General features: G+C 41.5%; 2 protein-coding genes across 4 annotated transcripts in view; one reads left to right on the forward strand and one right to left on the reverse strand.

The window, feature by feature from the left end:
• LOC115144370 (fibulin-7) overlaps nt 1-7,922 on the reverse strand; it is a 28,680-nt gene extending 20,758 nt beyond the window's left edge. Inside the window, exons 1-2 of one of the 3 annotated variants that reach the window (XM_029685340.2) lie at nt 7,460-7,922; nt 2,740-2,902 (exon numbers count right to left, since the gene is read on the reverse strand). In XM_029685340.2, the coding sequence (XP_029541200.1) occupies nt 2,740-2,902; nt 7,460-7,537 (241 nt within the window). In that variant the 5' untranslated portion in view covers nt 7,538-7,922. The remainder of the gene's footprint in view (nt 1-2,739; nt 2,903-7,459) is intronic. The other 2 variants (XM_029685344.2, XM_029685341.2) reach the window with 2 other exon arrangements.
• A 1,638-nt stretch (nt 7,923-9,560) lies between these two features.
• LOC115144371 (zinc finger CCCH domain-containing protein 6) lies at nt 9,561-26,425 on the forward strand. The gene is made up of 15 exons (XM_029685345.2): nt 9,561-10,056; nt 12,017-12,254; nt 12,606-12,743; nt 13,259-13,538; nt 13,781-13,953; nt 14,824-14,961; nt 16,052-16,166; nt 16,783-16,892; nt 17,353-17,636; nt 21,286-21,548; nt 21,649-21,873; nt 22,129-22,308; nt 22,840-23,123; nt 23,250-23,403; nt 23,623-26,425. The coding sequence occupies exons 1-15, from the start codon at nt 9,965-9,967 to the stop codon at nt 24,879-24,881; spliced, it is 3,933 nt and encodes a 1,310-aa protein (XP_029541205.1). The 5' UTR covers nt 9,561-9,964; the 3' UTR covers nt 24,882-26,425.
• Nucleotides 26,426-26,432: the final 7 nt, after the last annotated feature.

Here is a 26,432-nt window from a genome sequence, read left to right on the forward strand (position 1 = left end):
ACACTGATCAAATGCTCCCTTCCTTTAACTGTAGAAAAATATGCCTGAAAGATGAGGTATGTTGGTTGTTTCAAAAGGCTGATTCCTGCCGTACCTGTGTTGTGGAGTTAGCATACTACTTACAATTGAAAGCCAAGGTTTTAATGTAATTAGATCATTATGTGCTTCTTTTCTAAATCTGGATGTAAATAAAGAGGTTTGACCTCTAGTACAGTACAGCTTACGCTTTTGGGATAAACACCCCACACCCTGTCAATTGCATAATATTGTACCTCCCAAAGTAAGTATGGAAATGCTGTAAGTAGTAGGCTAACTCCACAACACAGGTAGGGCAGGAATCAGCATTTTGAAACATAACCAATCATCTTCCAGGCATATTTTTCTACAGTTAAACGCAGGGAATGTTCTTACTGTGCTTTCAATGTTCAACTAATTGAAGAACATAAGAACATTCCCTTCATTTGACTGTACAAAAATATGCGTTAAAGTGTTTTTTTTTTTTCTCCAAAGATGATTGGAAGCACAGTCTTTTCACTGTCCCCAAATCCAGAACAAATTGAAGAAAGTGTGTAGTATTATATAGAGCCATTATTGCACGGAAATCCGTTCCATCTCATATTGCTCAAATAAACAGCAAACCTGGTTTCAAAATCACCTGGTTTCACAGATAAAGCAACACCTCTCAGCACAACGCCTCTCCCCTAGATAGTTTCTGTGTAGGCACTGATATGCAGGCTATGTGTGCTGTTAAAAAAATAGATGTAGTTCTGTCCTTGAGCTGTTCGTGTCTATTAATGTTCTGTATTATGTCATGTTTCATGTTTTGTGTTGGACCCCAGGAAGATGAGCTTCAGCTTTTGTAACCACTAATTGGGATCCTAATAAAATACCAAAATAACCTTATGCATAAAAAAATTCAGGGGATAAAAAAAAAATCAAATGTTATCTGAGTGTACAAAACATTAAGAACACCTTCCTAATATTGAGTTGCAGAACATCCTCATTTCGTTGGGGCATGGACTCTACAAGGTTTCGAAAGCATTCCACACGGATGCTGGCCCATGTAGACTCCAATGGTTCCCACAGTTGTGTCAAGTTGGCTGGATGATCCACACAGGAAACTGTTGAGCGTGGAAAACCCAGCAGCTTCGCAGTTCTTGACACAAACCGGTGCGCCTGGCACCTACTACCGTATCCCGTTAAAAGGCACTAGATTTTTAGGTTTTACCCATTTGCCCTCTGAATGGCACACATACACAATCCATGTCTCAATTGTCTCAAGGCTTAAAATCATAATTTAACCTGTCTTCTCCCCTTCATCTACACTGATTGAAGTGGATTTAATAAGTGACATAAATAAGGGATCATATTGTTTTACCTGGATTCATATGGTCAGTCTATGTCCTGGAAAGAGCAGGTGTTCATAATGTTTTGTACCCTCACTGTAACTATACAACAACAGAAATAGGAGAAGAGAAATCTTTCAAGTAATTGCAAGCACATGGCTAAACAGTCTCTAGTTTATTTTTGAGCAAAAGAGAGAGAGAGGGGGGAGGTTTGTTCTATACCAGTAAGAGCAGAGCTATCATCCACATGTCTGGTGCTAAACGACACAATTCCACTTCCTGTCAGTCTCCTATTGATTGCTCGGTGTGTACTATAATGGTGCCAAATGACATTCTCTCTCTCTCTCTCTCTCTCTCTCTCTCTCTCTCTCTCTCTCTCTTCCCTCTCTCTCTCTCTCTCTCTTTCTCTCTTTTACTATCTCTCTCAAAATAGCAGCTGATGAATGACTTCCATTTTCACAGGAATAGAATAGAAAGAAATAGAATCGAATAGAATATAATTGAAAATACTACAATAGAACTTGCTATGGCTAAGTTTGATAGAAAACCCTGCTAAGCCTAACTAGTTGTCTGGAAGAAAAACATTTGATCCAAAAGGACAGCGGTAACTACTAGAAGACCAACGATTTCCACATTGACCCAATACTGAGGTTTATCTACTAAAGCGTCAACATCAGGTCGAAGAGAGTTCACATGTCATTTAAGTGCTATGCAGAAGCTTGGGTTTCAGTGGGAAACTTTAAACTTTAAGCTAAACTTTCAAATCTAACTGTTTCCTTATTTTGTTGATTTATTGACCACAAAACCAGGAACGGGGATGTGAATCTCATCAATGCTCATTATGGTAAACAGTACTGACATGGTAAACAATACAATCATTTCCCCAAAATCCAATGATGGTAGACCACACACTACTCCCTAGCCTCTAACACTCCTCCCCTTACCCTCTGGTTAGGATGTTATGTCTCTGCAGTAGAGCCCCTCTTAAGGACAATGGAAGCAGGCCCAGGCTAGGGGATCTTTAGGCCTGGGCCTGGCTCTCTAAACAATGTGCATAAATAGAGGACAAAAGTGGAGTAAATTGAAAGACAATCAAAGTAGATTTCTGGTTTTAATAATAAAGAAGCATTTCTGAAATCGACTTCCATTATCATTCAACGTGCTCCAATTTTATCCTCTGTTGATGAATGAATTTTTTTATTTTACCTTTATTTAACTAGGCAAGTCAGTTAAGAACAAATCATTCATCAGCTGCTATATTGAGGAGAGACAGCTAGAGAAAGAGAGCAAGATGGCGTAAAGAACCCTTAGGCTGGTCTGTACATGGCTATATAAGAGCTTGATTTCAGGTGCTCAGAGTGCTGGAGAATGGTTATACTCTCGGTCTACTCACCAGCCGACTGATCGGCCTGAGGCAACTTGGAGACAGAGTTCTGTAGGGTTGCCAGTTTTGACTTCATGATGCGTAGTCCCTCTGTGAATCTCATCTCCTGTCCTTTCAGAAACTTCTCCATCTGACGGAGAACACCAACCACCTGGTGTTTATCCATGCAGTTCTAAAGACAGAGAGACACATACAGTACATGTTAACCACAGGAGGTTGGTGTCACCTTAACTGGGGAGAACGGGCTTGTGGTAATAACTGGAGCAGAACCAATGGAATGGTATCAAATACATCAAACACATGGTTTCAATTCCATTTGCTCTGTTCAGGCCATTATTATGAGCCATTCTCCCCTCAGTAGCCTCCTGTGATGTTAACATAAGATATCATACAGTTACATACATGTATAACTGGTCAAACATGAAAACAACATGCAGAACATGGTTCTTGGGGGTGTTTGTCCATGCAGTTCTGGAAAATAATGAAGCACATACCAGTACAGAACTGGGAAATGAGATACTAAGGAGTGTTGGCTTTCAGTTTTACAAAGCCACAACCTATTTTGTTCTTAGTCACACACATAACCAAATGTTAAAACAACAAGTATTTGAAGATATTAAACCATGATTAATATCAATTTAATGGGAAGCATATAAATAAACCATGATTTGCACCATGACAGTATTATAGGGCAATTAAAATGAGCAAGCTTCAATAAATCACAACTTCCAATAAAATCCACAAAATGTGTAATCGTCATAACATATGAGAAGAGGCAGGTATGATTTAACAAGCCTAGCGCAGCTGTGGTAGTTAATGACATCACCCGATTAACTCCAAGGCACGTCCCCAAATGGCACCCTATTCCCTATATAGTGCACTACTTTTGACCAGAGCACTATGGGCCTTGGTCAAAAGTAGTGCACTATATACACTATACACAATATACATAAAAAGGGTTCCAAAAGGGTTATTTGGCTGTCCCATAGGATAACCTTTTTTTGTTCCAGGTAGAACTCTTTTGGGTTCCATGTAGAACCCTAGTGTTCTAAATGGAACCCGATAGGGTTCTACCTGGAACCAAAAATGGGTTCTTCAAAGGGTTCTCCTATGGGGATAGCCGAAAAACCCTTTTAGGTTCTATATAGCACATTTTTTCTAAGAGTGTAGGGAATAGGTTGCCATTTGGGATGTACCCAAATCAAACTTCAAAATGTCTGGTGGTGGGTGGGTTCTGTGATGGCTGTGGTTACAAATATTGACATTCCGCCAGTGTTCCCTAGCATTTCCAACAACCGTCGCCAAAACAAATCCCAAACCAATTTCACAGCTGCACAGGTGTTTTCAACAAGACCAATAACATTTACATCATTGTAGTATTATTAGTGGTGGAAAAAATACCCAACTGTCATACTTGAGTAAAAGTATAGATACCTTAATAGAAAGTTACTTGAGTAAAAGTAAAAGTCAACCAGTAAAATACTACTTGAGTAAAAGTCTAAAAGTATTCGGTTTTAAAAATACTTAAGTATCAAAAGAAATGTAATTGAAAAAATATACTTAAGCATCAAAAGTAAAAGTACAAATAATTTTACATTCCTTACATTAAGCAATTGTTTTTAAAATGTACGGATTGCCAGGGGCACACTGAGTCTGTCAGATCAGAGGCAGTAGGGATGACCAAGTGTTCTCTTGATAAGTGTGTGAATTTAACAATTTTCCTGTCCTGCTAAGCATTCAAAATGTAATGAGTATTTTTGGTTGTCAGGGAAAATGTATGGAGTAAAAAGTACAATATTATATTTGGGAATGTAGTGGAGTAAATGTAAAAGTGGTCAAAAATATAAATAGTAGAGTAAAGTACAGATACCCCCAAAAAATGATTTAAGTAGTACTTTGATGTATTCTTCCTTAAGTACTTTACACCACTGAGTATTATTATAGTAATGTAGAGACCTGGTTGTGATTTCAGAGATCAAATAATGATAACATTCATATCGTTGTGTTATTACTGTATTAGTATTATGGCTGTGGCCTGCAACCTGCCACCTGGTCATGGAAGATTCAGCCATCATATCCTTTTATTAACATTCAGAAGTCATACCCAGGATTCCTGAAAGAAAGAGCCTGACAACGAGCTTTGGGTCAAAACAGTGCACCTGAAAGTTATTGGCTGTGCGTACACTACTTCTAAAGTAATACCCTTCTAGCCACAGCTGTCTCCGCTGGCCCTCAAAACCCTCCTCCCCCTGGTCCTGGTACTCACCTGGAGGAACATGTGAGAGGCCGCCACACCATGCACCTCTCACTGTCTGTCTCTCTCCCTCTCTCTCTACCCCTCCCTCTCTCTCCCTCTCTCTCTACCCCCTCTCTCTACCCCTCTCTCTCCCTCTCTCTCTACCCCTCCCTCTCTCTCCCTCTCTCTCTACCCCTCTCTCTCTACCCCTCTCTCTCCCTCTCTCTCTACCCCTCCCTCTCTCTCCCTCTCTCTCTACCCCTCTCTCTCTACCCCTCCCTCGCTCTATTCTTCACATTCTCCTTCTTCTCCAGTGTCAGACAATACAGCAGCTGGACCAAAGCTGTTTGACAGATGTCTGTCAGTGAGACCGCTGTCCAGAACCCTGGCCCTCTGTATATTTACATGGCAGGAAACACAGAGGTTGCATCCTAAATTACACCCTATTTCCTATATAGTGCAATACATTTGACTGAGGTCGATGCAAAAATAATGCACTATATAGGGAATAGGGTGCCATTTGGGACACAGCTACAGACTCCTTGGATAACAAACCCTGAATGGATCAGCTTTGTATTCAGCTTCAGCACATAGCCTGGATGCCATGAGCCCATGAGCTATTTGAGAGCAGGCTGTTGACAGATAAGCTCATTCCAAAGTCTCAGAGAACAGTGAAATAAATGGCTGTTTGCTAATCCTTTTCAATCATATTTAACAAGTCTGTAGAAAAGTGTAATTTCTCAGGTGAGGGCATATCTTGCATACTTGAAATGACAATCAATGCCCACTGTGAGTACTGCAATAACTTTCCTAAACTTAAGCAATCCCATTGATTCTGCCCTTGAGGCAGAACTGCCCTTATAAAGGTCCATTCTCAGAGCGGCATTGGCCAAGAGTAGAGGCCCTATGCTTCATAATAAGACTTCTTCCATGTGCTCTTGTCTTTTCTTTGACGACTCTCCCACAGGGTAAATGGAAATGCCACTAACTGACACAGTAGTGGACTCATATCCATCCTAGCAACACACACAAACCAGGGCTCAGACTACAATTTTTCCCTTGATGGCACCAGCCCATGATTTGTTCGCACCCAAATGAAATTGCAACATCACTCAATTGAAAACATTTGTATCATCTTATGAAGTAATTCCTAGTGCTTTATTAAAATGTGTAATAGACTACTGTGATGCTATTCAAGAAACACGTTGCTTCGTCATCTTTTCATGTTGTTATTCAAATTATTTTGATGTGCAACCTAATTCAGTGATTGTCTTGCATTTTGGGTTGACAATTATGCTATTGTGGTTAGATTTGACTGTTAAAATTGGGCTCCAGAATGTTCTGGTTTGTTTTTGTTCAAAAGAGATGAATTTGCCTGCATCTTTATGTGCACTAATATCATAGGTTAACAGTATATTGGGGGCTAATTCACCACCTGATTAAGTGGAAACTCAAAACACATTCGCTAGATTGCTGACTCTAAATAGAATACCCACTGCTAGTAGCCATGTAAATATAACAGTCAATGTTGAATATCCCCAAAAACTCTGCAGTTGTAGTTTAGCGCCCAATAAGGCATTTGCAATCCCAATGGCCAATGCACATTTTCGCGCCCCATAGGCCTATCGCAAACCATATCACATATCTTGTTATAAATAGTTGCCATTGAGCTCAAAATTGAGAGCTGACACAGTTGAATAGTTGTGTTTTCCGCAGCAGGCCCCAGCGAAAGAGGTAGAGGGGCAGGCTGACACTGTCATTACGGGAATCATGAGGATAATGAACTTTACTGTTTGACCAAATCATGGTTTTAGCCTTTTAAGAGAGGTGGCCATGTAGAATGTGGAGTTCGCACTGATGCGAATGGTCCCAGTCTGGAGCCCTGCACACAAACACGCACGCACACATACACGCACGCGCGCACACACACACACACACACACACAGTGGGCTCATATATAGATGGCTTGTTTTAGAATCCTGGACAAAGATGCCGAAAGGCGTCCAAGAGTCAGTGCTCACGGCTTCCCTCTTATAAACCTTCAATAGGTATTTTCCCTTGCTCAACGAGATATTTGTCTAATCCTGTAAGGACAGTCCTTGCTCATTTGTGATGAGGACATGGCCAATAATAGCCTACATGTTCAAATCATGGCTAAACCTTTTACATTGGAACATACCAGGGAAGGATAGCAATTGCAAGTTAAGGTTTGTTTTGTCTGAGGAAGAACATGAAGGACTACGTGTACAGATAACAAAACACTGTAAGACATATTTATATACGTGTTAATTAATGTAGCCTTCTTTTTTGAGCGTAACATAAAGCTAATTAACTGTAGCCTAGAGTAACTTTTGCAGCATGGGTTGTTGTTGAGGGAAAAAAACTATAATTTTTCCAACAAAATATTCTTAAAAATGACGCATCTCTACGCGTAATAAGCATGTAGCCTACCACACACACATACACAGATGATTAGGTGCGAAGACTACAAACCTGTCCGCCACCATGGCAAGTATGGATAGTTGTCAGACACAGAAAAAGCAAACCGCTGCGCAGCATTGATAGTGCCATAACTTTAATTCCAACTGGATTGGTGTTGGAATGATATCCGATTTTTTCTCCAAATGGTCAAACTTAGTCAGGTGTTTAAAGAATAGAAAACCAACGAACTCAACTTCGATTTCCGAAGCTCCTCCGCAGCGTTTGCGCAACCGAACTGGCAGTGTGTGGATTCAGGATGGGAACTAAGATATTTCTCATCAGGTGGTACGAGTGACGGTTGGGATGCTGTGCGCTCCCGTACCCGTCCGTGCGCTCTTGGATAGACTATGATGAGAGTGAGCCTGAATCTACTGTTTAAACCAAACTGAAAATGTAGACTTTGAAAAGCGATGGATGTACTAGGAATAATCCCTCCCACCAACACTCCAGTCGGGTTTCTCTCTCTCCCCAATGTTATGTTCTTCTTCTCATTGGCTGTGTCGCCATTCCCAGACTCAGACCGAATAGATCAAGCAACCATCTGTGAGTTCATGGGGTGGAACAAAACTATTGCCATGTGGGTTCTTATGACTGGGGATGTATTTATAGGCTATTTTTACAGTGATCAATTTACAGAAAGTCATTGCAGAAGTTGACTGGAGAGTTTGTAAACTTAACATGCACGTAAATAGGATACTTTACCATTAGGCTTTGGGTTGGAATTATTTTTGATGAGGCCAAATCTGTCCCCCTGTGCCCCGGTTACATGAATTCATGGGAAAACATCAATGGGATGGAGCAGGTAGACTCGCATCATAGCAGACATATTAGCCTTCTTCGCAATAACGCATAGGCTATCCATTCAGATAAATTATTGTTTTTGTTATACCCCAGAAACATGGCAAACGGTTTTGATCGAACAACATAATATGATTATAGAAGCTGCGTGAAACAGGGCTTAAGTCTATTTGTGATCACTTTGATTCATTATTTGGGTTGAAGCGACACACGCTGGCGGTACTTGGAACAATCTTTCTTGTGCGCGAATTTACCTGGAATTGACACACGGCCTAAATACGAGTTGTATTTATGTAACAGTATAACCTTAAACTGTCCCCTCGCCCATACCCTGGCTCGAACCAGGGCCCCTCTGCACACATCAACAACAGTCACCCACGAAGAAACAGGGCTTAATTATGTTTGTGATCACCTTAATTCATTATTTGGGTTGAAGCGAAACACGCTGGCGGTACTTGGAACAATCTTTCTTGTGCGCGAATTTACCTGGAATTGACACACGGGCTAAATACGAGTTGTATTTATGTAACAGTATAACCTTAAACCGTCCCCTCGCCCATACCCGGGCTCGAACCAGGGACCCTCTGCACACATCGTTACATTTACAATGGTGTTTGTCCTTCACTGGTTTCCTTTTCTTGTGGCATCAGGTCACGAATCTTTCTGCTGTGATGGCACACTTTGGTATTTCACCAAATAGATATGGGATTTAAGGAAAATTGGATTTGTTTTCGAATTATTTGTTGGTCTGTGTAATCTGAGGGCAATATGGGTATCTAATATGGTCATACACTTGGCAGGTTAGGAAGTGCAGCGCTGTTTCCACCTCATTTTGTGGGACGTGTACACATAGCCTACCTTCTCTTGAGAGCCAGGTCTGCCTATGGCGGCCTCTCTCAATAGCAAGGCTAAGCTCACTGTCTCTCTCTCTCTTGACATACACATACACATATACACACATACACACACTATATATATATAACAGCATAAAGGTCGTTATTGATTTTATTCCATACATTTTATAAGGCAAAAGATTATGATCTGTGAGAAATACAGAAAACAAGAATGTCAATTTTACAAATCAGTCCGCTGACAACGACATTGTTAACTTCTCTAGTGAGCCTTATACCCTTTATTCTTGCACCAGGTGCAGAAAAAAAAATGACACATTTTTAGGCCAATGGGTATAGCAAAAGATCCCGCAACAATATTTGGACCAATTACTTTGTAGTGTTTTGTTGTACCTTGTCTCTGATAGGACATTATACGTGGAAGAATACATAAAAAAAATAGGATGTTCTTCGGTTTCCGAGAAGCCATTTTGAGAACATGTTTCGGGCGCAATGTCCTATGACGATGAAGATGCTGAAACCAACGAAAATTGTTACAAATCTGTGTGTTTCTCCCTCCGTCTCCAATATCTCGATACCATGGCAGCAGTCAACCGGCGGGATGATAATAACAAAGCGGGGTATCAAGCTGTGCTTGCTGGGTTAATACGTCATTGAAATGAGAGAGGAGAAAGAATGTCTGTTGCCTGTCTCTGTTTGAGACTTGTAACGGTTACCGTGAGTTTTTTCCAGTCTCCATGAAATCTACCAGCATTTCTCACGACACAACCCAACACCAACGGCCTCAGACTGAATAGCCTACAACAACTCAGTCTTGTTTCGAAAGGAGAAAGGCATTTCCAACCGTTGTTGTTTCCACCTACCGTCCATGGCTTCTGTGAGCCTGGTCTCCAGTCCCCCAACCCCCGTTGTTGTTCTTGACAAAAACATGACAGACTCTGAGCTTGCAGAGGAGGAAAGGTCGAGTAACATTCTTATCTGTCTGGAATTATATCTTCTTTACCCACTCATCTGTGCGTCTCAACAACATGCTTGTGTTACTGTTGTGTTATGAGCCGAATTTGTATTCGAATGACTCAGACAACGCTCCGTTGTTGAAGTCGGGCCTTTTCACATATGATTATTTCATGCATGCGTTATAGCGAGGTACTAGTAACATTATCCCGCTGTCCAAAACAGAATTCCCATCACGAAACACCCATTTGGAAGCATAGCGACATCGCATCAATGTTCCACTGTATCATTGACTGAGTGAGGATATGGGATGGGTTTGGTTAGTTATCATGGTCATATCATATTGTTGCATTCTGTAGGGGGTTATGTAAATGTCGACGATGTAATAGCCGTAGCCCCGCCCCAGTCATGATGCGCTTCTTTACCACCCCCTATCGAACACCACACAAATTGCTGAGAGAATTGTGAATGAGAATCTGCCTCTGCTGTGCTGTAATGCCAGTGTTGAATGACTGTCTCTGTCAGTTGATGATGTCGATAACTCCCACACCCTCTCACAATCATTAGAAGCCCCTTTAATTTGATCTATTTGCCAGTGTTGTTAGATGTTTAGCTTGCACCACTGGGGGAAAAAAGAAGGATGCTTTTAATGCAGCATTAGTTTTAAGTTTGTGGGAACTACATTATATATGATATATAAAAAGAAATGGCCACTTCTGATATATATAAAACATTTTAAAAAGTTTGACTTGATTTCAGTAGAAATGCCCAAACCGGAATAGTAACCAAATCAGTACAGGTAGTCAATTAGCATATTTAGGACCTCACTTTAAAAATATGGGTCATGCACCTGGTATGGAATGACCTGTGTGAATTTCTGGTTTCACATCAACAAGTAACACAATTATTGGTGGAGATTTGCATGAATAAGCATGATATTTATCAACAGGAATGTATATGTTGTTTATTTCAATTGCCAGTGTTCCCCATCTTTTGAAATGCATCCACTTTATACTAAGGCCCATCACCAACCAATCTGAACTCTACGGTCATTATATGAACATGTAGCAGTTCATATATTGTCACCTTTCCCCATTGCAAAACATCCAGCATGCACATCTTCAACAAAGAAAGCTATTACATGCCCCAACCAGCTCATTCATATCCCATAACTATTCCTTTATCAGCACAAGTTGTTTGATATTAAATTGCAGCTTAGTACGTGTTAATTACATAGACCCCTGTTTCTACTACTGTCCCTTTACCCTGAGAATACATTTATGCCCTGACTTACAGTACATTAACTGTGTGAATTATCACATTTTGCCTGAACACATCAAATTTGCGCTGTCAAACTCACCCCACCTCTTTAGTTTAACCGGAATGTTAGTCACAACATTTGTTTACCAGAATGTTAAAATCACAACATTTATTTACCTACATGTCAAAGTCACAACATTTGTTTTACCTGAATGCTAAAATCACAACACTTGTTTACCTACATGTCAAAGTCACAACATTTGTTTTACCTGAATGCTAAAATCACAACACTTGTTTACCTACATGTCAAAATCACATTTGTTTACCGGAATGTTAAAATCACAACATTTGTTTACCTATATATCAAAATCACAACATTTGTTTACCTCAATGTTAAAATCACAAATGCTTCATATGTGTATCTGGCCCATAGAATAGGGTGCTCGAGGGTTGATGGGATTCTCACCAAAAAATACAAAAGTGGATATTTCTAGTGATTTATTGACAAAAACACAGTTGTTTCTAATTCTGTGGAACACTGAAGTTCATTCAAGCAATTTCTTCTTAAATGTCTCTAAAAGTGTAATTTCAGTTTGATAGGAAAGTTGATTTTGACACAGCAGTTTACTGAGATTGAAAATGGCCTATTTGGTTTCCTGTCCACTTTTTGATTCTCTAAATTGATATTGTTATGTTCTGTTTAAAGAGAGGATGGTGAATTGGAAGATGGAGAAATAGATGATGAAGGGATTGGGATTGAAGAGGAGAGCAAAGAAGAAGTCAAAGAAGTGAATGAAGAAAAGGAAGAGAAAGTAAAAGAAAACGAGAAAGAAAAGGAAAAAGACATAGAGAAAGAAGACAAGACACACAGGCACTCCAGAAAAAGATACAAAAAAACAAGAGAGAAGAGGAGGTCAAAGAGAAGGAGACGCGACAGTCGGAAAGTAAGACCAGAATCATGAAATCAACACCTGGCATCGTTAAAGTAGAGTCCTCCAAAAATTACAATCACAAATATGTTCGGTCTGCAAAATCCTTCAATTCAGCATGTAAAGCACTGCTTTTGATTTTGTAGACCTTCAGGTTTTGATTTGACTTAATTGACCTTTAGACCTACAAATCAATTTATTTAGATATTTTCTACTTCCTCAGTTTTTCTCTATGGACCCGATTCAGTTGAGATAAGCACTTACAACTCAAACATTTGTTTACGTCATTCATTAATTTCAGTGGGAGACAGAAAATGTGAATGAAGTCATAATACCATCCTAAGTATTTGCTCTCCTCTCTCCCAGCATCACTCCCCCTCCAGTAGCTCCAGTTCTGACAGCTATGAGTCTTCCCTGGAGAGACCAGAGAGAGACAGGCCCAAGAACAAGAAGAACCAAGACAGGTCACACCGTGGTGGTGACTATGATGGCCAGTCAGCTCAGGTGAATATTTCATTGTTTGGTAACATTTATATGTATTACAATTCATAAGCATTTAGAACATTTATATGAATTTATAAACATAAGCATTGAAGGGTGGAACTTTTGTGTGGAAAACCTCATTCTGATTGGCTGGGCCTGGCTCCCCAGTGGTTGGTCGTATGAAATCCATAGATTAGGGCCTAATTTATTTATTTCAGTTGACTGATTTCAACTGTAACTGAGTAAAATCTTTAAAATTGTTGCATGTTGCATTTATATTTTTGTTACATATATTGAAAGTATTTATAGGCATGTATAAGTAAGTAAGTGAGCCTTGGACAAGTAAGCGTTGTCTGAGCCAGAACAGCCCATAGGGCAGGAGCCTATCAGGAGGCAACTTGTGATTTACAAGTACACTCCCTGGACAGGACACTAGTCTATCGCAGGGCCTATAGGCATGCATAAACAAGCATTTTTACCATATACAATACCTTTTCAATAACAACATTACCATCTCTTCTGACTGACTCCTCCAGCATGGGTGTGATCCATCAAGTGGTGGCCATGGCAACCCACAGAGGTCAGAGAGGTCAGCAGGCCGACACAGGAGTGGTAGTGGTGACTATGACAAGTACAGCGACTACAGCGAAGACAAGTATGACTATGAAGGAGAGGGGGGTGATTATGATGAGGAGGAGATGTGGCAGGGGAAAGACTCTATATCTCCTAGCCAAGGCCTGGGCAGGGGACGCGGTTCCAAGGACCAGATGAAGAGAGGTGGCATGAAGGGCATGCAGAAACAACAACAGCAGCAGTGTATGTATGGCCTGTGTGAATTGTGTTGATTTTGTGTTGAAATGTCTTGTCGAATGATATTCAAGTTTGTCGAAGTTAACAGTCTAGTAGCTATAGTACTGTAAAGTGTGTCCATTTTGGATTTTCATATCACCTCTGACAAATGTGTTTTTTTATTTTATTGCAGCTTACATAAATGTTTAACAAAGATCTATGTATTAGATCCTGTTGTTCTGACTTTTAATGGTTGTTGTGTTTTTCAGTTGGTGGTCAGCGGGGGCGGGGCAGAGGAGGTGGAGTGGGAGGAAGGGGGCGGGGCAACATGCTCAACAAGAACAACAAAAAGCAGATGCAGCAGATGAAGGGCAACAAGAACTGGGGGCGTGGCCGGGGGCGAGGCGGGGGGGCCGAGCAGGCCGGAGAGGGGATGAAGCAGGTAAAGAACAAAGATGGCGTAAATTGCAATTCAGGCGCTTTCCCAATATGTCTTTCCTCAATTGCTTGCATCCTCTCTCCTCGTCTCCTTTTCAAAAAGCATTGGAGAAGAAGGTCAGAGGGGAAGGATCTTGGATCTTCTCCAATCCAGTTTGAGAAGGTGATGAGGAGAGAAGATGAGAGGAATCTAGAAAAGACTAATTGAGAAGGTGCAATAGAATTGTTAGAATGTACCTCAGTTGGTTTAGAGTTCAGACCAATCCATTTGGTCCCTTTGGTGACCTTGTCCATAAGAAGGAAGTAAGGGCCCTCCTGGTGTTTTTCTTTTTATTTTATAGAAGAAATGTCAGAGCAAAGATAATTTCTCTATATAAAAATCTAGTATTGTTAGAATCTACCTGTTACCTTCAGACCAGGGGAGAATGACTGCCCACTTGTATTGTGGATTTCAAGTTGAAGGCCATCTGCGTTACTGCAGGCATTGTTTCTAGAAAACAGGACGCTCCATTATAGTGAATGGCGAAATGGGGATTTGTATGGTACTTTAAAATCACACACAGACAAAGGGATCATTTAGTTGCTAATGGAGGCCTGTAGTACCTCAGTCTGCCTTCAAGTTTAGATACTCCATGAGGGGGCAGCACTGAGCTAGCCTGCAACATCACTTCCTAGAGCAGCTCAAACTGCAATGTTTCCAAAAATCTCTCCCTGTAGCAAGATGGCGACATGCTGTAATGACACTTCCTGGTCATCAAATGCACCACCGAGCATTCTCATAGGAAACAATAGGGTGACGTCATTGATGGCTTTGTCCATATTTTTTACAGTCTGCTTCAGACCAATGTTGTCCCTTTGCTTGTCTTATCCATAGGAGGGTGGTGGGAAGGGCCCTCCGGGTGGTTTTCAGAAGAAGCGTCCCATTATGACCAAGGAGTTCATTAACCAACACACGGTGGAACACAATGGGAGATACATCTGTAAATACTTCCTGGAGGGACGATGTATCAAGGTAAATACTTCCTAGAGGGACTGCATCAAGGTAAATACTTCCTAGAGGGACTGCATCAAGGTAAATACTTCCTAGAGGGACTGCATCAAGGTAAATACTTCCTAGAGGGACTGCATCAAGGTAAATACTTCCTAGAGGGACTGCATCAAGGTAGATACTTCCTAGAGGGACTGCATCAAGGTAAATACTTCCTAGAGGGACTGCATCAAGGTAAATACTTCCTAGAGGGACTGCATCAAGGTAAATACTTCCTAGAGGGACTGCATCAAGGTAAATACTTCCTAGAAGGACTGCAATCAAGGTAGATACTTCCTCGAGGGACTGCATCAAGGTAAATACTTCCTAGAGGGACTGCATCAAGGTAAATACTTCCTAGAGGGACTGCATCAAGGTAGATACTTCCTAGAGGGATTGCATCAAGGTAAATACTTCCTAGAGGGACTGCATCAAGGTAAATACTTCCTAGAGGGACTGCATCAAGGTAAATACTTCCTAGAGGGACTGCATCAAGGTAAATACTTCCTAGAGGGACTGCATCAAGGTAAATACTTCCCGAAGGGACAATGTATCAAGGTAAATACTTCCTAGAGGGACTGCATCAAGGTAAATACTTCCTAGAGGGACTGCATCAAGGTAAATACTTCCTAGAGGGACTGCATCAAGGTAAATACTTCCTAGAGGGACTGCATCAAGGTAAATACTTCCTAGAAGGACTGCATCAAGGTAGATACTTCCTCGAGGGACTGCATCAAGGTAAATACTTCCTGGAGGGACGATGTATCAAGGTAAATACTTCCTAGAGGGACTGCATCAAGTTAAGGCAAGTCAAGTCGGCACCTCTGAGGTGAATGTAACAACAGAAATTTTGGTTACACTACCGGAGGTCTACAGGTATAATGCATTATGGCACGCTCATAATTATAAGCCTTGTTATAAGTATCTATGAACTGCTTAGGTCTATATTGTGTTAGTATCATGACAGTGCAAAATAAATCAATGTACTTTTTAGGCTGGTATGCTGATTTGCTTTAAAAATAACACCTTTGTATTGTATCTCTGTCTGCCTCACATCATATTCGCTCTCTTTCAGGGGGACCAGTGTAAGTTTGAACATGAGCTGGTTACTCCAGACAAGAAGAAGGAGCTGTGTAAATTCTACCTCCAAGGATACTGCAGTAAAGGAGACAACTGCATCTACATGCACAATATCCTTCAATATGAATCACCAACAAATATTCTGAAATTGTTTCTGTCGTTGCGTGGAATTGCCAAATCTATTTTTTATTAGGTTAATTCATGAAGGTAACTGAAATTCCAATTCCTCTTTGATAAGCAATGGATTGGAATTGGAATTTAAGTTTACTATCTGAAATGACTGGATTGAAATGGAATTGACCCCAACCCTGGAATGAAACCATGACTCTAACTCTAGAGGGTTCATGCTTATCTGATCAACTTCAAATGAGAGGAATTAGTTGACTTCCCTCATCTGTTTAGTCATGATAACTCATTGGGTCAGTAGATGGCCGTCGTATATTGACTAGGCTAGAAATTCTCTTCATAAAATACAATGTAATATGTGTGTTTTATTGTATGTGAGATAAGTGATGTCCTATATTGATATGCAATGTAATATGTACTAATATGTGAGTCTAGAGTCCAGATTTCAACTTTGCTGTATTCTGTAGAATTAGAAAAACTTTATTGTCCACACAATGTGAAAATGTGTCTTTGGCTTCACCACATAAAAACAGACAATTGTAATACACTTATTTGTAATACATTTATTCCTCCATACTTGTCCTTGACTCGTGGCTGTACGTGAATATCCCTGTAAGTTTTTTCATACTGGAGCCAAGTGTTATCAGGGAGACAACTGTAAATTCTCGCATGATCCTTTGAATGATGTGACCAAAGACCTGCTTGATAAGGTAAGAAAAACATCATAATCATAAACGCCACAAACTGAAATATTGTGTGTCTAAACCAGGACTAGACAACCCTGTTCCTGGAGTGCAGCAGGTACTACAGGATTTTGTACCAACTAGGCACCACGCCAGACCAACTGAGCTAATTGATCAGTTCAGTAATTGCCTAAATTCAACACACCTGGTCTTCCAGGTTGGTTAAATGAAAAACATGAAGTGCCTGCGGCCCTCCAGGACCATGGTTGCCTACCCCCGGTCTAAACGGTCTGCGTTTTAAAACCATTACACTAACAACTTAGTGATTGTGTGTGGATCAAAATAGTAACATCTAATAGGGTCATCTATCAAACGTCTAAATTCTGAACAGTAGTTCACTAGTTCCTTACCCACAGCCATACAGTGAAGAGTATAGCTTCTGCATCAGATTGTTTGCTTCATTGTGTGTCCTATGTATTGCCTTCAGATAATCAACACAGAGGAGGAGATCGCCCATGAAGATGAGATGGAGTTGGAGGACCTGAGGAAACAGGGGATTGCCCCCCTGCCTAAACCCCCTCCTGGGGTAGGGCTGCTGCCCACACCGGGTCCCGGTGCTCCTGGGTCTGGAGGTCCTAACCCTGGTCCTGGACCCTCCAGCCCACAGGAGGGGGGAAGCAGTGGGGGGAACTCCGGGGGAAAGAAGATCCCCTCTCTGTTTGAGATTGTGGTGAAACCTACAGTGGACCTGGCTCAGAAGATTGCTCAAAGGTAGCTTTACTTTTACCTTACATGCGCTCACATAATCTTCAGTATAATGTAAATGTTTTTTTTTGCACAATTTGTCAGCTATACAGTTGAAGTCAGAAGTTTACATACACTTAGGTTGGAGCCATTAAAAGTAATTTTTCAACCACTCCACAAATTTCTTGTTAACAAACTATAGTTTTGGCAAGTCAGTTAGGACATCTACTTAGTGAATGACACAAGTAATTTTGCCAGCAATTGTTTACAGACAGATGATTTCACTTATAATTCACTGTATCACAATTCCAGTGGGTCAGAAGTTTACATACAGTAAGCTGACTGTGCTTTTAAACAGCTTGGAAAATTCCAAAAAATGATGTCATGGCTTTAGACGCTCTTGATAGGATAATTGACATCATTTGAGTCAATTGGAGGTGTACCTGTGGATGTATTTCAAGGCCTACCTTCAAACTCAGTGCCTCTTTGGTTGACATCATGGGAAAATCATAAGAAATCAGCCAAGACTTCAGAAAACAAATTGTAGACCTCGTCAAGTCTGGTTCATCCTTGGGAGCAATTTCCAGACGCCTGAAGGTACCACGTTCATCTGTACAAACAATAGTACGCAAGTATAAACACCATGGGACCACACAGCCGTCATATCGCTCAGGAAGGAGATGCGTTCTGCCTCCGAGAGATGAACGTACTTTTGTGCGAAAAGTGCAAATCAATCCCAGAACAACAGCATAGGACCTTTGTGAAGATGCTGGAGGAAACAGGTACAAAAATATCTATATCCACAGTAAAAACGAGTCCTATATTTATTTTATTTACCTAGGCAAGTCAGTTAAGAACAAATTCTTATTTTCAATGACGGGCTAGGAACAGTGGGTTAACTGCCTGTTCAGGGGCAGAGCGACAGAGTTGTACCTTATCAGCTCGGGGATTTGAACTTGCAACATTCCGGTTACTAGTCCAACGCTCTAACCACTAGGCTACCCTGCCGCCCCATATTGACATAACCTGAAAGGCCACTCAGCAAGGAAGAAGTCACTGCTCCAAAACCGCCATAAAAAAGCCAGACTATGGTTTGCAACTGCACATGGGGACAAAGAACGTACTTTTTGGAGAACTTCTGACCCACTGGGAATGTGATGAAAGAAATAAAAGCTGAAATAAATCATTCTCTCTACTATTATTCTGACATTTCACATTCTTAAAATAAAGTGGTGATCCTAACTGACCTAAAACAGGTCCTTTTAACTAGGATTAAATGTCAGGAATTGTGGAAAAACTGAATTTAAATGTATTTGGCTCAGGTGTATGTAAACTTCCGACTTCAACTGTGTATAATATTCTCTTTAATATATACACTACCGTTCAAAAGTTTGGGGTCACTTAGAAATGTCTTTGTTTTTGAAAGAAAAGTATATATTTTTGTCCATTAAAATAACATCAAATTGATCACAAATAAAGGGTAGACATTGTTAATCTTGTAAATTACTATTGTAGCTGGAAACGGCTGATTTTTAATGGATTATCTACATAGGCGTACAGAGGCCCATCATCAGCAACCATCACTCCTGTGTTCCAATGGCACGTTGTGTTAGCTAATCCAAGTTTATAATTTTAAAAGGCTAATTGATCATTAGAAAACCCTTTTGCAATTATATTAGCACAGCTGAAAACTGTTCTAATTAAAGAAGAAATAAAACTGTCCTTCTTTAGACTAGTTGAGTATCTAGAGCATCAGCATTTGTGGGTTTGATTACATGCTCAAAATGGCCAGAAACAAAGAACTTTCTTCTGAAACGCGACAGTCTATTCTTGTTCTGAGAAATGGCTATTCCATGCGAGAAATTGCCAAGAAACTGAAGATCTCGTACAACACGGTGTACAACTCCCTTCACAGAACAGTGCAAACTGTCTCTAACCAGAATAGAAAGAGGAGTGGGAGGCCCCGGTGCACAACTGAGCAAGACGACAAGTAGATTAGAGTGTCTAGTTTGAGAAACAGACAAGTCCTCAACTGGCAGCTTCATTAAATAGCACCCGCAAAACACCAGTCTCAACGTCAACAGTGAAGAGAAGACTCCGGGATGCTGGCCTTCTAGGCAGAGTTCCTCTGTCCAGTGTCTGTGTTCTTTTGCCCATCTTAATCTTTTCTTTTTATTGGCCAGTCTGAGATATGGTTCTTTTTTTCCAACTCTGCCTAGAAGGTCAGCATCCTGGAGTCGCCTCTTCATTTACAACATTAACAATGTCTGCATGGTATTTCTGATCAATTTTTTTAATTTAATGGACAAAAAATGTGCTTTTCTTTAAAAAACAAGGACATTTCTAAGTGACCCCCAAACTTTTGAACGGTAGTGTACGTCCATGATCTTACTCAGTTGTGCACCGGGGCCTCCCACTCCTCTTTCTATTCTGGTTAGATCCAGTTTGTGCTGTTCTGTGATAAATAAAGTACCAGTCAAAAGTTTGAACACACCTACTCATTCCAGTTTATTTTTAATTTTTATACATTGTAGAATAAAACTATGAAATAACACATATGGAATCATGTAGTATCCAAAAAAGTGTTAAACAAATCAATTTGTTGATATATTTTATATTTGAGATTCTTCAAAGTAGCCATCCTTTTCCTTGATGACAGCTTTGCACACGCTTGGCATTCTCTCACGAGGAGGTAGTCACCTGGAATGCATTTCAATTAAGAGGTGTGCCTTGTTAAAAGTTAATTTGTGGAATTTCTTTCCTTGATACGTTTGACCCAATCAGTTGGGTTGTGACAAGGTAGGAGTGGTATACTGAATATTATGGAAAGAACAGCTCAAATAAGCAAAGAGAAATGACAGTCCATCATTACTTTAAGACATGAAGGTCAGTCAATCCAGAACATTTGAAGAACCTTTTTGGTTACTACATGATTTCATGTGTTATTTCATAGTTTTGATGTCTTCACTATTATTCTACAATGTAGAAAATAGTCAAAATAAGAAAAACTCTTGAGTAGATGTGTCCAAACTTTTCACTGGTATTGTGTATATACAAACGCACGCACGCACACACACACACACACACACACACACACACACACACACACACACACACACACACACACACTTGAGTGCACAAACATTAGGAACACCTGTTCTTTCCATTGCATAGACGGACCAGGAGAATCCTGGTGAAAGCTATGATCCCTTATTGATGTCTTGTTAAATCCACTTCAATCAGTGTTAAAGAAGGATTTTCAAGCATTGAGACAATTGAGACATGGGTTGTGTATGTGTGCCATTCAGAGGGTGAATGGGCTAGACAAAAATGTAAGTGCCTTTGAATGGGGTATGGTAGTAGGTGCCAGGTGCACCGGTTTGTGTCAAGAACTGCAACGCAGCTGGGTTTTTAACGCTCAACAGTTTCCCATGTGTATCAAGAGTGGTCCACCACCCAAAGGACATCCAGCCAACTTCACACAACTGTGGGAAGCATTGGAATCAACATGGGTCAGCATCCCTATGGAATACTTTCGACACCTTCTAGAGTTGTTGCCCAACCTATTGAGGCTGTTCTAGGGGGAGTGCAACTCAATATTAGGAAGGTGTTCTTAATGTTTTGTACACTTATTATCCCATTAAAATTAATTAATGCATATTTTTGGGGGTTGCAGTGGATCCAACTTCAACTGTCAGTCTGGAGGCCAGTTTCAGGGTGATGAGTTTGGTGGAGGGGGTCCCGATGACAACATACAGCAGAGTGGACCCAATGGCCCACCCCCTGTCCTCCCTCCGGGGTCTCCCCCTGGCTCCATGGGGGGTCCCTCTCCTCCCTATCCATCCCACACTGGGCCACCAATGCAGCAACAGCAGAACCCCCCTGGACAGCACCCCCAACACCAACCACCCCATGGGTTCCCCATGCCACCACCTCCAGGTATTTACTAGCTTTCTTCTCTTTACTTTGTGTTCTCTCAATGCATCTGTAGAGTTTGATTAATTAAAACCTCTCATTTGTTGTTTATTCCTGCCTCCAGGTCCACCACCACCCTTCCTGGGTCACCGACCAAATATGAACTTGAACCCCAATATGAACATGAACCTCCAGAGGCCCCCTCCACCGTTCCCTCCATTCCCAGACCCCATGCAGATGCTTCAGAACATGAACGTGCCATTCCAAACCATGGGAGCCGTGGGCCAAAACCCTGCAGAGTTCTTTAACAACTTCTTCAGGAACCAGGCTCAGGCCATGGGCCAAGGAGGTTGGTCTTACAATGATACATGGATGAATGTCTCTTATAGTAAGGAATAAGCAGATAATGCAGATAATAGCCATCAATTTGTTATGTCAAGGATTTAATTATTTACAGTATGTGTGTTTTTCAGTCTAAATGCTCCAAGCAATGACCATATTCTATTCTGTTGTAGCTTTCCTTTTTTTATATCCAGTTGTTTCCATGTGTTAACAGATGTTGATTCATTAAAACCTCCCTCTCTCCCCACCTCCTCTCCATTAGACATGGGTATGCCTTTCAGTCAGAACACCTCCCAACAGCAGGGGAGCGCTGACTCCCAAATGCTGTCCCAGATGCAGGGCCTACCCCCTGCAGTACAGAAGGCCCTGCTCCTACACCTACAGCAGCAGCAAGGCAGTGAGCCACAAGGTTTTGAGGAACAAGGTGGCAAAACCCCTAAAGGTGAGTGTGAAGGATTATTTATTTACAGCAAAGTGAAACAGTCTTGTACTCATCACCAAACATGACCATTTAATAACTAGGGTACACGTTTCACAGATATTGCACAGTATGCTTGGTTGCACTTGCTTGGCAATACTTCAATCATGCTTATACCGTATAATCGTCATGAACATAACTTACATGCTCTACACCAGGGTTCCCCAACTGGCGGGTGGTTTTATTTGGCTCCCCACTATTTGTTTTATTTTTTTTTTTCATAAATGGACATAAGACAATAAACAAGTTATTTTAATTGAAGAAATCTGTTCCCAAGTATTCCCACACATAATAGAGAGATACAAGATCATATATAAATGTAATCTAGGTTTAAAATTGTTATGTTTTAGTCAAACATATCTGTTTGGGCTTCTTGCGGTTAATTTACAGTCTACAAATGATTTGTAATTATGTTCCGGCCTCTCAACCATCCACTCAATAAAAAATTGGCCCCTGGCTGAATCTTGTTGATGATCCCCACTCTACACGTTTCAGATGACTCTACTAACTGGTATTCCAGTGATGACGAGGATGGGAACTGTGTCACGGCCATTCTTAAGTCTCTGAAGAAACAGAATGAGAAGCTCCAGCAGGGGCCACAGTCCATCAAACACCCCTCTGTTCCCCAGTTGGCCCCTGGAGACCCCAGGCTCCAGAAGGAGCGAGCCCCACCCAGCGACCCCCGTATGAAGGCAGCAGACCCCCGCCAGAGACCACCAGACATGAGGAAAGAGCCCGACTCCAGCGGGGGCCCCAGACAGGCCAGGGACCCCAGGAAGGTATAGATATCTAGCCTACTGTTTAATGCTGGTGCATGTCTGTTGTTGTTACTTTGTATTGAGCTTTTATGCTGAAAAACCAATCTCCTCTTTGATGACATTAGTGTTTGAATCTAATCTAATAAGGTGAGGCCCCTGGAGCCACCCAACTCCTTCAAACCAGAGCTCCACCACCATCGCCAGCACCACCACAATAAGGCTCCAGCCAGAGAGGAGGATGAGGATGGGGAGAGGGAGCTAAGAGAGCGGGCTGCTCTCATCCCTTTGGATTCCTGCCCAGGTATAACCCTAATATTTTAAAGCCTATTTTTCTTTTGAATGCTGCTGCTGTTGTTGTTGTTTTCTAGCCTAGTATTTAATCTTTTTTTATATTTGTATTCATCATACATATCAGAGTCTTACTGACATCTGCCATTTGAAAGAAATGAAATAGAATAGAATATAAAACTTTGTTGTCCATAACAATATTTCGTAAAATGTTGATGAAATTAACTTTTAGGGGTGATGCTCCGCGACCCACGCTGCCAGCTGCAGCAGTTCAGCCACATCCGTGTAGACGTTGTGTTACAGCGCCCAGCCTATGCCTCAACCGTGGTCTGGTCGGCTGAGGATCTCATCCCCTCACTGGTGCCCAAACAGGAGCACTCCATCAATCTACCTCTACCGCCCCTCATCGCTGACGCACAGATGAACCGAACCAACAATAGGACCAGGACTTTATCCCCTGACCACTCCACCATAACCACCTCCACCACCCCTCCACACATGGACCCTCGCCTGGTCGCTGCCCGTCTGAAGGAGGGTGTGCTGGGTGTGGGGGTTGGACTAGGCAGGCTCCCCTCCAGGACACTGGAACCCAGGGGGTCAACAGAGAGGTTGTTGGATCCCAGGCAACACAAGGCCCTGGGTGTGGACCCCCGGATAGGTCGGTCAGGTAGTGTGGACACTAAGCTACCTATCCTGAGGGAGACGGAGAGAGGTGGTGGGGGAGGTGGGGGTGCTGGAGGAGACCCCAGGTTGCAGAGGAGCAGTGCTAGTGGAACCTCTTCCTCCAAAACCACTACGTTAACATTTTCAGCCCCGGCGCCAGCTCCATCTAAATCTGAGGCTGAGAAGCCAGAGAAGCTGTGTCCGTACGCCCCAGGGCGCCTGTCCTCCTCCGGTGGAGGGTTAGAGAGCCCCACCACCTCCACCCTGCTAGGGGGCATCAGCCTTTATGACCCCAGAAACCAGGCACCACAGCAGGGCCAGCGGGACGAGACAGAGCCCCCGAGGAAGACTGGGATCCTCAAACTACCAGCCAAGAGAGAAAACAACACTAACACTAAAACTCCACCATCATCCTCGCTCTCGCCAACCCAGCGATCTGGAGGGTCTGTATCCACACAGGATGTCAAGGGCGGTACCGAGAGCGCCATGGATGGGTCTGGTTCCAAAAGTCGTCCACCTCCTACCCTCTCCTCTGCTCCTACAGTGACAATGTCAGGGTCGGAGCCTCCCAGCTCCCCAGTCAAATCCTCTGCCCCCGCGGTCCACCACCTACCCATCCAGGCCCTCGCAGGCCTGATCAGGCCCCCCTACACAGACCCCAGACAGGTCAAACAGGTAGAGAAGGAGGCCAAGCAGGAGGAGGAGGAGAAGGGAGAAGAGGAGGAGAAGGTGGAGGAAGCAAAGGAGAAGGAGGAGACAGAAGACGATAGGCCGCTGAAAGACGTATTCAAGACCTTCGACCCCACTGCCTCCCCTTTCAGTCAGTAAATACTCCTATTTTGAAATATATAAAAACACTCCTGTGTTGCAATGTTTCTAAATATATTGATAACCTAGTAAAATATACTGTATGTTCTGTACATTTATTAGAAACTTGTATCATTATTATTGAGCTTTACATATTTATTTCACCTGTATATAAAACTGTCTGTTCTTCAGGATCTGTTGAGAATAGACTCACGTGTCACTAAATGTATTGTACATTGATAGAGATAGTCCCTGTCTGTCGCTTCAAGACAGATATTTGATCATGTTATTATACAGTATATGGCTACCAGTCATGGCAGCAGACAGTAGGGTAGATGCTGGCTGTGCAAAGACTTGGTTTATGTACAGTATAACTATCTTAAGTCTATAGGGATGTTATTGGTCTTTGAAAGGGAGTTAAGATATGGACAGTATTAAAATGGTTGTTTTATGAAACAGTACAGTATTTTCGGCCAGGTCTACACCTTTTGGAAAAAAAAACATTTAAAAAACAAACAATACAGTCCTATATACCAGAACACTAAGTAAACCTAGAATCTCAGTTATTTTTCCTTTTGATCTTATATTGTAATATTATTTACAGCCTCTTTTACATTTGTGTTCTATGCTCACTATGGTGGTTAAAAAATGAGAATATTGAAAGTGGGTGTAACATGGGTTTCATTTGGTCCATTTTGTCTGATTATGTATGGTGCTACATTTGAGATTGACTGAATTGAATTTATTTTTATTATATGCTATTAGGTCACATTTTAAATGGCTTGTTTCGTATCATAAACTGTGTTTTTTTATGAATGGTGTAATCTGGGTTATGTCATGTTTGTTTTGTTTTATAATGTCAATATGGTTGATCAGATATTATCTAAATGGTCAAACTCAAAGATGCTCATCATGTTGAAATGCCTTTTTATAAGCAGTGTCTTTCAAAAAAAAAATCCATACATGACATCCTCCTTTATGTTGTGAGAATTATTTATGTATAGCCAAAGGACATGTACATTACTTATATTCCTCTTTTATTTCCCCCAATACATAACATATATACAGTCACAAACATCCACAACATCACCCCTGCCTAGACCCTCTCACACCCCCATCTCCAGCAATACTCTCCGCCAGGCCACATGGCCTCAAACTGCATCATTTTGTTTCTCTCCATCACCCACGCACTTTCAACATTTAGATAATAAATGATTTTACTTTTCCACTGTGTTAACGATGGAGGATTGGTTGATTTCCAGTTTGTAACTATACGTCTTTTCAAGATAATTGACGAGAGAAATATGGTCCAACCCATCGGGTATCTCACTGCACCCTCATATACCATGTCTTGAAATATGCAGACAGATTAAAAGTACATTTACATTCTAATACTTCTGACAGCCAACTTTCTAACTCTGCCAATAACTTTGGGACTTTATAGCGTTCCCAGAAGGCATGGATTATTGAGTCATTGTTCGTTTTACACGTAAGACATGACTCTGCCATTGTGCTGTAGAATTTGTGAATTTTGTCTCGTGTAATAAATTAAAAACATTAGTTTATACTGGA

This window comes from Oncorhynchus nerka, linkage group LG16 (assembly GCF_034236695.1).
Source record: "Oncorhynchus nerka isolate Pitt River linkage group LG16, Oner_Uvic_2.0, whole genome shotgun sequence".
Lineage (NCBI taxonomy): Eukaryota > Metazoa > Chordata > Actinopteri > Salmoniformes > Salmonidae > Oncorhynchus > Oncorhynchus nerka.